This window comes from Cyrtonyx montezumae, unplaced genomic scaffold (genome assembly GCF_038088225.1).
Source record: "Cyrtonyx montezumae isolate F1298 unplaced genomic scaffold, pur_monq_1.0 scaffold_7, whole genome shotgun sequence".
NCBI lineage: Eukaryota > Metazoa > Chordata > Aves > Galliformes > Odontophoridae > Cyrtonyx > Cyrtonyx montezumae.
The window spans coordinates 10,778,348-10,791,180 of record NW_027072078.1 but is presented as its reverse complement, the minus strand read 5'-3'; the positions used below and the strand labels follow the sequence as shown (position 1 = coordinate 10,791,180).

Below are 12,833 nucleotides of genomic sequence, written 5' to 3'. Positions count from 1 at the left end.
CTCTCTCTTACACCACCTGGAGGGGATCTTTGTCTTTCTCAGACAGAATTATGTTGATTTTGTTCTGTAGGTGGATAGTTAGCATGTCACGCAGCTCTGACAAGAAGCCTCGCTCGGTGTTACTGTGTTCACACAGAATAACACTTATACCGTTGGCAACTGCATCCAGAATATCATGGTGGGACATCTCTCCTGCCAAGAGGGAAAAAAAACGATGTAGATTTCTTGTAGTTGAGGTGAGTAATTTGTTTGTGCAATGTATACAGAATCTCAGCTAGAAGCTGAGAAGAAACCCATAAGGGGAAAATTAATGCCACCTGCTCAGTATTCTCCTATAACACTCCTATTCTGGCATCCCTTGAAGGATATTTGACTGATATCCCCCCAGTGTACAATTGAGACAAAACCACAGAAGTTCCATGCTGTCTTCAAATAGTGATATAATTTGCTACTTAGAGCAAGAAACTGAGTGCAGAGTATGGTTTTGGAAGTGAACTGTGTAGTGTCATGCATTTGCTCAACTGGGTTGCTATGATGAAGTAAAGCAACTGAGAAAGCTTTGCAAACAACTGTCTTAGGGTCAGCTCTGTAGTACTGTATATAAGGGGAGAGACAGAATGTGCCTTGCCAAAGAACTTGACTGAATTAAGCACACAATGGAAGGCATTCTTCATGATGTGGAGCAGGCTGTGGGGAGTGTCTGTTGCCAAGTCAGAACAAGGATAATGGACTGTGTCCTTTCCGTCAGACACAGTGGCTGTCATACCCTTGGAAAGATTTTGTAGACAATGTTATTAGCCACTGAGAACTCCGTAGGGAACTGGGGAAATAACCTGTATCTTGCTAAAGAAACTTGCAAGAGATTCTGCCATGTGTTGAAAAAAAAAGCACATATAGTAACATGTAGTTCAAATAACCATCACTATACAGCTATCTGATCCATGTTACCTGTACTCTACTGTTATTTTTCTGTTATTCCAATAACTGATTGTTTCTCAGTTCTAACAGGTAATTCTTCTTGCCAAATCTTTCAGCAGCCAGACAACCCTCTTTCTTCTCTTTTCCTAGTGCCTGTTTTTGTAAAGATAAAAAAAAAACCAACGTAGTCTCTTACCTGTGAGATAGAGGTCAGCTTCCATTCCCTTCAGGACACTGCTCCCAGAACCAGCACACACAGCAGCTTTCTTCACTGGAGAATCTGCAGGACACAAGGTGCCATAAATAATTTCTTTCCCTCTGTTTAGCCCTCATGTCAGTATAGTTATTGTGAAGCTATACTATAAACCTTGATTTTACGGTCAATGTACATTTATTGGAGGAAGAGACACAAATATCAGTTTGAAAGAGTCATAGGCCCCATAGCATCTGTAATAGTAAGTAAAATCCTCTGTGTAACAAAAAGATGTGTAGAAATTTATCTACAAGGGGTGGGAGAGTTTGTAGAGAACTCCAACACCATGGCTGGTTGTTGGCTACTGCAGATCAGTTCTTTTCTAGTGAGGTGTTGTTACTTACATATCTGAACTCTTTGATTGGCTCCTGCTCGTTCCAGGATTCTGAAGTTCCACTACAGTTTTCCAAACTAAAGCACCATTTGCACCCTAAAGCAGATTTCTGTGCAAGCTACGAGCTCCTCCATGCTATTAAAAATGTGTTTGCTATGACTGCTGATTCTAAACTATTGCCTGCATCATACTGACAGGAAATTTTCCGTATATATGTCATATTCAAGAAGAGGGAGGAGAGGTGGAAAGGCACATTATTTTCAAATTCAATTAAGATATTACAGTATCTTGCCATATAACTGCTCTTGATTTAGGCAGAATCATACTCCACACCATAACAAGGAGCTTCAAAATAGGTTTAGGTGCAATTGATAGCATTAAGAGACTTGTAACAAGGCTTCTGTCTCATAAGGTGCAAAGGTTTCTCAACAAATCTGCTCTCAAGAATTCTAACAGCTGTGTTTCTTGGAAGTTAAGATATGTAACTTGGCTGAAAGGATACTTGTTCCAAGTTATAGTAGTGAGCCACAGTTTGAGACAGTTTACCTTCTCTGTCACCATTTCTCTCTCATCAAAACATGGACCATCATTCAGGAGACCACAAAGCATCTTTACTACTTTAAGGTGCTTTTAAATTTAACAATTAATCGCATCAGGGGTCATGTTATGAGGCAGTACAGACTTAAGTCTGATATCTTGGGCAAAAATATGCTAAGTTATTATATGAATTATTAAAAATATCCCATAGTCAGTTCATGCTGTGCTTGCTTCACAGTGACAACCACCATAAAACATTTTCCAGTCAAAAATGACATTCCAGATGACATCCTTTTTGCATGATTTTATCACCAACATTCTAAAAGGCTGCTTCTTGTCTTTGACAGCACTTGATGCTGTTTGCAAGTAAACCTGTCCAAGGCAGCAATTTCTCACACACCTACACACACACAGCTTGTTTTCCTGGAACAGTAGTTCAAATGGGCATTGTTAGTGGCAGGTTTCCTTACCAAGTGTCTTGCCTGTTCCCACGGCGAGGCGGACATGGAGTAATTTTAGGTGGCTTTTGATACGCTCTATTATGTCTGACAAGGAGGCTGGCTCGGTCAGCGTGCAGAGACGTCCCATTCCAGTATGTGGAAGAAGTGGCTGAGGAGAAAAGAAATTCAAATTACTGTGAGAAAGCTGACTCTAGAAGTTCACGTTACTTTCCGTAATGCACAGAAATAAATGTATTGGGCATTAAGGAAGGAATATGCATGTTACTGAATGTAACATACTAACTACAGTAGCTTTCAGAACCAATTTTAGAATTAGTTCAGGCCACACAGTTATTTTAATTGTTTTGGAAAATGGGTGTGGCTTTAAATGCTGGCCCACAGGCCAGTGTTTCAGAGCACTGAAAGGCAGCATAGGAAACCTGCGATGCCAGCAGCTGGATTTCAGTTTTTAGGACATCAGCTCACACAAGCTATGTTGACTGGAAGTAATATACAATTTTATTACCTTCTGTAACAAGAGAATCTCAGTCTTGTGATAAAGAAGGCTGTTCTGGGACAATAATGCCACCACCTCCAGCAGTGCTTTCTGAGAGCAGTTCAGGCTGACTCGTGTTTGCTCCTCACCATCAACCCTGAGGAAAGATGTGTTTGGTTCTGGCTAAGAGACTAGATAAAATTTCAGCACTGTATTCATAGAAAATAAAGGTGTTTATCACAGAGGTCTCCTGTTGAGAAAGGGGAAATAAAAGATTTAACAGTCTAACTTAGTCTACTCTCCTAGAGGAAACGACGAGGAGATTTAACAAAACTGTACTCATTTTCTATTTCTTGTTATCTCTCTTCACCACTTTAATCTCTGTGATGCTACGCAAAGTTGATAGTTACCATTTAATAAAATACAGATTGATCAGAAGGTGATAATTACCCTTAAAATTTATGGTTCTGTTGCTGAAAAAAATAGCACTGCACAGAAGAATAAAGTGGTTACAAACAGTAAAACACTTTTTTGTTGTTGTTCCAGCAACTTAATGTTCTCAAGCAGCAGAAAGTCAATGTTAGAGAGTGAAGCAGATACCTGACAGGGAGAGTAGTGAGACAGAAGGTCTCTGGGATATCGCTGATTTTGGACAGCACTGTCTCTAGATTCTCAGCAGTGTCTGCACAGAATTCTACCCGGTGAGTGCCCTCAGTTGGATGGCTTGGAGCAGTTGATGGGTGCAGTGGGACAGAAGTACAAGCACCTGAGAAAACAGAGCAAGGACTGGTTTTAGAAAGCTGAATGATGTGGCTGATACTGATTTAGCATGTATCCAGGAGAGGTGCAGCTTTGAACAATATTTCCCCTGACCAGAACTCAGGACTCTTGTTCTCTAAAGTGCAAATAAGTTGACTGATATGTATCATCTGTTACTTTTAACACCATTCAAGTTTTATCCTAACAGTTGTACAAAAAAAAAATCATTTCTGGTTTGTAAAGCAGGCTGGAAAAAGGCACAGCTGTTCTCGTTTATAAGCCACAGCAGAAGATAAAAGTATAAAAGAATTTCAGGCACTAAGTCATGTAGGAACAATGAGATTATCTATAAATTTATAAATTACAGGCAGCGATTTAAAGTCAGCAGCCTCAGCTCTAACCGAGATAGACAGTAATCACGCTGCACCTGTTCTGGCTGTGTCCAACAGCACACAGGCACCTGGAAATGTCCTCTGGTGTTCGTAGCTGGTCTGTAGCACACCAAGGTATTACTTGTAAAAGGCAGAGGAAAGGAAAGCATGGAGGCAAGGCTCCCGTGCAGAATAATTTGATGGATATGAATACCGCTGAGTAATTGGAACCAATGTCGTTTTGTTTTGAAAAGTCTCACCGAGTCCCTTGGATAGCCAGTTGTTCACTCCGTGCGGTACGGCATCGTACGCTGTGTGCGGGGAGTAAATCCCGATCCTGTGCTCCAGAGCCCGGACCACCAACCGCTCCTTCCAGGTCCTCCACGTCACCCGCTTGAGCGGAGCAAAGATGGGAGGGTGATAGGAGAGAACGAGGTCTGCGTTCTTCTGCACCGCCTCCTCCATCACCTGCTCGGTGAGGTCGTTGGTGAGGAGCAGGGTGCGCACAGCGTGGGGAGGGCTGGGTTCCACCAGCAGCCCCACATTGTCCCAGCTCTCAGCCAGGGAGAGGGAAGCGAAGTCATTCAGGGCGGGAACGAGCTCTCTGAGGTTCATGAGTGAGCGGGAGGGCAGGCGGCCCGCGGCACGGATGCGACGGAGGGACCGACAGAACAGCAGCATGCGGAACCGGCGGGGGCCGCGCCCGCGGCTCCGCGTCTCATCGCGCCGGGCGGAAGTCCCGCCCGAAGCCGCTTTTAGCTCCGGCGGAAGCACGCCGGGACCGCGGGGCGGAGCTTCCGCCGCTTCCTCCGGGCCGAGGGGCGGGCTGTGTGCGGGGTGCTGGGCTGGTGTCTGTGGTGGGAGTCTCATCTCGTGGATGCATGCCATTACTGTACGTAACGCCGTGGGGAGAAAGCTCAGAGCCGCGTAGACGTTTTAGAATCGAAAAGATATGGGGGTTGGGGGAAGGGTGAACCAAACGCTGTGTTTTCCCATTGCAGGTGATTGCTATATACCCACCTACCTCGCCTTTTGATGAGCAGACATGGTGAGAACTAGAGCGCTTCTTATGTACTTCTGTGTTCTCTGAAATGTTCGTGTGTTGGAAAGCGAATGGCTGCTCTGCGTCTCACGTGGTGATGTGTTGTACACTGATGCTGTGCAGCATTTGCAATGAAAAGCGCGGGTTGCCATTTCAGACTTTTAAAAGGTAGTGTGAGAAATAAAACAGGTCAATCTACTGTTTCATCGATCTGAAATCTTAATCAGACTCTCAGTTCTAAGGCAGTAAGTTTTAAGCATCATTTGGCTAATACTTGGTAATCCAGTTTGTTTCTTTTCCCACCAAGCTTTGTTCGAGTTGCAGGCACTTTCATAGCCCTTCAGTGTACACAGCACTGTACATTTACAGGCTTCTAAGCTCATTTCATTTTTTTTATGATGGATGAAAGTACTGATACTACAGATACAGCTAATTTGCCACTTGTATTAGAGGTACTGATAGAATATAATGTTGCTGGAGAAATGGCTTCTTTGGTGCCATTGAAGGACACTACTAAATACCTTGATTTGTATGAAGCAGTAAAAAAAATACATTCAAGTGATTTTCTTTAATGTTCGTTAGCGTGTCTGGTGGTGCCCCATTGATGGTTGGTAAAAAGGAGAGATTTATAAAATTAATAGAAGACAATGCAGTGGCTGCCAGCAGCTCAGTTTGACGAAATATCACAGCACCGTACATTGAGCAAATGTGTGTGTGAAAGCTTTATAAATGGTGACATCATGCAAATCGTCATCAAAGCAGTGCATTTCATAAAGCCTGAGGGATTGAAGCTTTATCAATTCTGAAAGTTTGTTAAAAGCATGGATGCTGATTATAGGGACGTCGTTAACTTTTCTGAAAGAAGGTGGCAGAGTCAGGGTAAAATGCTAAAAAGACTTTGTGATTTGCATTCAAGTCCTTTACAGAATCAAAAGGAAAATTTGTGTCAGAATTTAAAGATGAAAAATGGCTCACACATTTAGCATTTTTGGTGGATTTGACCACTCTCTTAAATGAGTTCTTAGACATGTGTCTTCAGTGTGAAAATCAACTTGTTTCTGCTGTGTTTCAAACCATAACAGCATTTGAAATTTAAACTTAAGTTATGAGGAGCACAAGTTACAGAAAATGATTTTGTGCGTTTTGATGCGTTGGTTAAACACAGTCCTGGGAATAGCTAAAGATATGCAGCTATGCTTTCCGAATTGATAAAGGAATTTGAAAATAGATTTCAGGATTAAAAAAACAACAACAATATTTTGGTGTATTTGCAACTCAGTTTTTAATCATATGGATACATTAGCTGTTAATTTTCAAGTGGAACGTTTAGAGTTGCAATCAAACATTCAATTCAAATTAAAACTTAGTCATGTCTCTTTATCAGACCTTTCCAAGCCCTCTCTTACCGGAGAAAAATATCCCGTACTTCACGATCACGCCTTATTCGTGTCAACGTTTTTTGGCAGGACATACGTTTGTAAGCAGTTATTGTCAAGGGTGAAGAGGGGATGAGTAATATTTCATCAAAAATCTCTGACAAACAGCTTGAGATCTCACTAAGAGCTGCAGCTGCTCCCACTGAAACAGACCTTGACTCATTAGTTTGAGAAAAACTGGGTCAAATATCCCACTAGTTTTATGTTTCTGTTGCTGTTTGTAAAAAAAAAATATATATTTATAAAAAGGTTTTGTTACTTATATACATGAACTATATGATATATTTTATCTGTGGCCTGGGACAATTTCTGTTTGCCAGCGTGGCCCAGGCAAGCCAAAAGGTTAGATGCCTGTGCCTTCATGGCTGTAGTTCTGTGTATGTGTAATGTGATGTGTAGTTTTGTATAGTTTGTTTGTGGGGGCAGGTTATGCGTTGTGCCATTCACAATTAGCCTGCTCACTCAGAAGGCTGTTGTCTAATAATACCCATCACTTCTTCCTCTGATTGTAATCCAGTAGGGTATGTGTGCTGCAGTATAACCTCCTGAAGTAGATATTACCATGACTCTTCAAATTTGCAGTGAAGTGACCGTGTAAGATGAATAAGGTGTCTCTGAAATGTAACAGCACAAACTGGAGCTCCTGTGTTGCTGTGGCAAACTTGGTTTGGCATGAAACTCACTGAAACTAATGAGTTCTGGTAATTCTACTGGAAGTGTGCAAGGTTTGTGATAGTAGCTTACCTATGACCCAGCGGAGACCAGTGCTTATGTGCAGTGGAACCTTGCTCCTGTCTTGATGGGAGCAGGAAAAAAATCTGATCTGTAGCTGTTAGCATTTCATTGCTGGCTTAATTATGCTTTGTGACTCTTTCTCAGGCTGTCACGCTGCACACTGATGTAGGAGACATTAAAATTGAACTGTTCTGTGAGCGAACACCAAAGACATGCGAAGTAAGTTGAATAACCAGAGTGGGATTGTGTAGTGTTGAAGGAAAGCAGTAAAAATAGTGAAGAGCACAGAGCAGGAGAAGTGTCTGTTCCAGCTAACATTTTCAGATAATAGAATATTCCATTTTAAGTTGGCATGGAACATGTTGGGCAGTGTATTCTTGTGTGTTGTGTCATGGAGTCTTAAGCTTTGCTGACTGTTTCTCACCAGATAAGATTACTTGAGAGTTATTTCTCTCCAATTTCTGGTGTATTTCAGAGTGTCCTTTGCTCTTAAGGTGAAACTTGGGACATGGCCTGGGATTCCCATATTTGCATTGTTTTGCATGCACTCAAACAGATGGGACTTCTTTTTAAAAAGAAGTAAGAATCACTGCAAGTTTATCAAAGACCTCAAGTTTTCTGCATTAAAATTAAGCTTATGTTGAAATTGGTTACTTTAAATAAATAAAAACCTGAGGCTTGAAGTTATTTATTACGAAACTGTGACACATTTACAAAATAGAAATGTGAATGCAAGGAGTATTTATGGATCTGTCTCAATGCTCTTGTTCAAGTGGGATGGCCTTGTGCGGTCAACCTTATTTAAATCCTTTTTATCTGTGAAATTGTCAAAGGAGCAACATAAGCATAATTCATTATGACTGTTCTGATGCATTATTCTGTGGGATTCACTGAGTAATGATTCTTCAACAGAACTTTGTTCTGTGGGAAACCAAGGAAACAGGAGCTCTAAAGACAAACTTGAAAATATAGCACGTAAAAAAGATTCATGGTTTTCCAGCTGTTTCTTTTTTGGTGATAGATCATAAAATCATAAAATCTTTTGTATTGGGAGGGACCCTTAAAGGTTTGTTTCCTATCGCTACCGAACCTGCTATAGAGCTTGCTCCTTGCTTCTTAAAGCCCCCTTTTAGACACTGAAAGACTGCTCTCTGGTCTCCCCGGAGCCTTCTCCAGGCAGAACAGTTGCAGCTCTCTCAGCCTGTTCTGATAGGGCAGGTGTTCAATACCTTGGATCATTTTTGTGGGCCTCCTCTGGACATGCTCTTAACAGGTCTATGTCTCTCCTTCACTGAAGACTCCACACCTGGATGCAGTGCTCCAGATGAGGCCTCACAGACACAAAATAGAAGGGCAGGATCACCTCCCTCGACCTGCTGACCATACTTCTTTTGAATAGGCCCAGTCGGCTTTCTGGGCTGCAAGGGCAAATTGCTGTCTCAAGTCCAGCTAACCATCCACCAGTACTCGATCCTTTCATTCCCCACTTTGTGTTATAGTGGGGTTTGCCACTACTCAGGTACAAGACCTTGTACTTGGGTTTGTTTTACCTCATTAGGTTCACCTGGGCCCAGTGCAGGGGAGTTAGAACAAGACAATCTTTAACCCTTCCAACCCAAGCCACTCTATGACTTGTGAAGCTCACATCATACCTGTTTCTCCCCTCTCCGTATCTGTTCATATTATCTGCAAATGGCTTCACTGTTGCCTGTTAGACTTTCATATAACGTATGATGGTTTTTTTTTCCTTTAATTGTGTTCGGTACTGTTTATAGCAGTAGCAAAAACCTAAAGAGGGTTGGATGAAGCCTGAGTGCTGCTTATGCTTTTTCATAGCCAGTGGTGGTCTGGGACAGGGGACAAATGCCATGACATGGTCACAATGCAAAGCAGAGGCAAAAGTGTTCTTTTTGGTCTTGCCATTTTAGTAACAGGGAATATCATTTCTGGCTATTTTATTAATATGGTTTGTTTCATATCCTTAGAATTTCCTGGCTCTTTGTGCTAGTAACTACTACAACGGCTGCGTGTTTCATCGGAATATAAAGGGCTTCATGGTTCAGACAGGGGATCCATTAGGTAAATTCTTCTGTCAGAGTCTCTCTGTAAAAAAATATACATAAATACTAAAGTAGAACATAAATAAAATATCAAGAAATACAAGGAAATTGTAAGCATCTATAATAATTATTAAAACAAAATGTAAATAAAGTTAATTAAAAAATATATTGCATTGCTAATTGAAGTTTTAATGATGTGAGCTTGCAGAGAAGCAGCCATTACCTCGTTCTAAATAATCTAATGCAGTATAGCATTCTATAAACTATAATTTTTCCAGCTCTTTCCATTAAATATGATAGTTCAGCGGTTGATCAGGTAACAGTTGCTGCTGTGGTTTCTCAGATTTCTACCTAGAAGGTTACATTGCCTCTAAAGCAATTGGGAAAAATGTCTCAGGCAGCATCAGGTGCTTGGGAGAACATCTAATTCAAATGTGTGTCTGTTTGCACTCATGCTGAGTTTAATCTGAGGATATAGCAGATCTGTTTGTTTCACTTCTGATAGGCAATTGTATAGAATTATGGCTCTGCTCAGTGTTAAGACAGGAAAACCTGGTTCCTGGCTCAAACACACTAGGGCGTGTAGCCTTTGTTGAAAATTTTTATAATGTTATGTTATTTTATTTCTGCATTTTCTAATCTGAAAATCCAGTAATTTATTGTGGTATTTCTTCGTCAGGCACTGGGAAAGGAGGAACCAGCATCTGGGGCAAGAAGTTTGAAGATGAATTCAGTGAATACCTAAAGGTACTTCTGTGCTCTCAATATGCTGTTATGTTTTCAGATTAATTTTGTTTACAGGTTGGTGTGTTTAATCCAGCATAACACGGAGCATACCCATTTTGTAATTGTAAAATGAAGTATAATCAAGGAAGAGTTAGTAAGCTTGTTATTAAAACGGAAACAGATATTTTATTACTTGGTAAGTTAGTTTTGAGGGTTCTCATCAGGGAAAACAGAAGTAGAACCAATTTGTAACATGGTATTTTTAATGCACTAAAGGCAGAGAAGTGTTTTTTATTCGCAAAAGCAGATTTGATGAGCTAATTATGAGTTGTGATACCATAATTGTGATACCACGTTGTTGGTTGAAACGAACTAGATTAGTTTTTAATAATGCTGTAGAAGAATACCAAGTGGGGCCCCATCCCTGGAGATGCTCAAGGCCAGGTTGGATGGGCCCTGGGCAGCCTGATCTGATGGGTGGCAGGGTGTTGGTACTGGCTGAGCTTTAAGTTCTGTTCCAATCTGAGCTATTCTGTGATTCAGTGGTCAGGTCATTAAGCACATTGTACATGTTGAAGTTCTGCTTTCACAGGTGATGGGTTATTCATTTTGAGGTTTTTTTCTTTTTCAGCATAGTGTCCGTGGGGTGGTTTCAATGGCAAACAATGGTCCAAATACCAATGGATCACAGTTCTTCATCACTTATGGCAAGCAACCGCACCTGGATATGAAGTACACTGTTTTTGGGAAGTGAGTGACCCTACTGTATGCCTCCTTTTTACAGTGTTTAATGGACATGTATATCTAAAAGCATGTGCAATGCAAATTTAAATGCTTCAGATTCTGAAGTTCTTTAAAATATTGGATGTGAAAGTTTGCTTTCCACTGTCACCAGGATTACTCATTGCAAAATGCTGCTCCATTTTTCTTAAGACAAGGGAAATCGCTTGAGATTGGCATATTAAAAACTAGTTCAAGAATGGAGCTGAGTTGAGTTGGTGGGTTTTTTTGTTTTTTGTTTTTCTTTTTTAAAGCACACTGTTCCTGCTTGCTATCTCATCCCATGCCCAAATGGGTGCTGTCCGATTTACACAAACTCCAGAACAACTGGATACACTGCTAAGGGTTTGCTGAGAAGCAAGAGTCTGCTGTGCAATTAGAGATGTGAATGGTCACACTTCTGTGTAGGTGATACAGGCAGTTTATGAAATCGGATGAGATTGTTTAAGGTGCATTATTATTCTAAAATATTCTTATGATAACAGAAATTGCTGGTAATATACCATCCTCAAAGCACACGTTTAATCTCCGAGTCTTTCAAGTACTGGTTTTTCAATCTCAAAATCATGCTGATATCTTTTCTTTTGCTTGTTAAGAAGTCTGTAAGTCTTACTGAGGAAAAGTTGCACTTTTCAGGGACTTAAATATTCAAAGGGAATGGGTGAAAATTGAAAATGCTGTTCCCTTCCTCTTGCATTGTTCGTAGGCATCTGAGCATAGATGTTTCTTTCATTTATGAGTTCGTTTAGAGGCGTGATTGAAAGTCAGGTTTTTTTGGACATCTTTCTTAGAAAAGAGTGAATGCTCTAACAGGAACTTTGTCAGACTGACCATGCAGTTGTCGGTACTCCTGCCCCAGCTGAATCAGAACAGATTATGCAGTTTGTGCACCAACCCACAGTCCAGCATCCTAGCTTCAGTGAACTGATGAATGTGGCAGTGAACACTGTTGTGCCATTAGATGTACACAGTTATGGATGGTTCTTAGCAATTTTGTATTTGAGAAGGTGGTTCATAGGTACATTAGGTTGGAAAGGACCTACAAGGTCATCTAGTCCAACCATCCTCCTAACACCATCCCTATGCAACTACTAAATCAGATCCCTTAGCACCTCATCTAAACGCTTCTTGAACAGCGCTAGGGATGGTGCCTCAACCACCTCCCTAGGCAGGCCATTCCAGTGCCTGACCACTCTTTCGGAGAAATTATAATCACAGAGTATGATAATAATCAGAGTAATTATAATCACAGGTTTGGAAATTGATTTTCCAGTCGTGGATTTCAGTAATGCACTGAGATGTTTGGTATGACCAGTACCTTTCTGCTGCTATGGTTAGTCATGGGTTATGTGCCATATACAGTGTTTGGTGGCCTTATTTGGATCATTTGCTTGCAGAGACCTTGCACTGTGACGCTTAAGCTAACTGTGAAGTGTTCAGAGATGCCTCTACTGTGGAGGCATTGTTAATTGGCAGGAGGAGGTTCTGAGCAGTTCTGCTTTTCTTCCAGAGTAATTGATGGCTTGGAGACCTTGGACGAGCTGGAGAAGCTGCCTGTGAATGAGAAAACCTACCGACCTCTGAACGACGTTCGCATCAAAGATATCACGATTCATGCCAACCCTTTTGCTCTGTAGCCACTAACAGTCGTGACACATTTAGAGATGGGTCAGACCAACCGCTGGATTGGCGATGTTTGATGCGCCATCATTTGGGGTTTTACTGGAGCTGGGCTGAACCGGGGTGCGCTGAACGTGGGGTTTGCGGAGCTGTTTTGGGGAATTGTCCCGGGGTGTTTTGTGTTCCACAAACCCATGTTTCCACAGTGTATTTTGACTTTTATTGTCTTCTGAGCATTGCTTTACGTACTTGTAAAATAAGACTTATATATACATTTTGCAGATCTCTTTTCTGTCATGTTTCATAGTGGTACAACGTTGAAGCAA

At 41.3% G+C, this 12,833-nt stretch overlaps 2 protein-coding genes across 3 annotated transcripts; one reads left to right on the top strand and one right to left on the bottom strand.

The window, feature by feature from the left end:
- On the bottom strand, positions 1 to 4,765 carry NIF3L1 (NGG1 interacting factor 3 like 1). Its single transcript, XM_065750950.1, has 6 exons — positions 4,369 to 4,765; positions 3,579 to 3,744; positions 3,009 to 3,135; positions 2,513 to 2,651; positions 1,115 to 1,198; positions 1 to 192 (listed from the first exon to the last, which is right to left on the bottom strand). Exons 1-6 carry the CDS (start codon positions 4,721 to 4,723, stop codon positions 8 to 10), a joined length of 1,056 nt encoding a protein of 351 aa, XP_065607022.1. The 5' UTR covers positions 4,724 to 4,765; the 3' UTR covers positions 1 to 7.
- Positions 4,766 to 5,090: 325 nt separating this feature from the next.
- On the top strand, positions 5,091 to 12,730 carry PPIL3 (peptidylprolyl isomerase like 3). 2 transcript variants are annotated; one of them, XM_065750952.1, is made up of 6 exons: positions 5,091 to 5,156; positions 7,466 to 7,540; positions 9,307 to 9,400; positions 10,061 to 10,128; positions 10,739 to 10,857; positions 12,398 to 12,730. In XM_065750952.1, exons 1-6 carry the CDS (start codon positions 5,154 to 5,156, stop codon positions 12,522 to 12,524), a joined length of 486 nt encoding a protein of 161 aa, XP_065607024.1. In that variant the 5' UTR covers positions 5,091 to 5,153; the 3' UTR covers positions 12,525 to 12,730. The 2 variants fall into 2 exon arrangements, with proteins under 2 accessions (XP_065607024.1, XP_065607023.1); XM_065750951.1 differs by lacking the exon at positions 5,091 to 5,156 and adding an exon at positions 5,170 to 5,244.
- Positions 12,731 to 12,833: the final 103 nt, after the last annotated feature.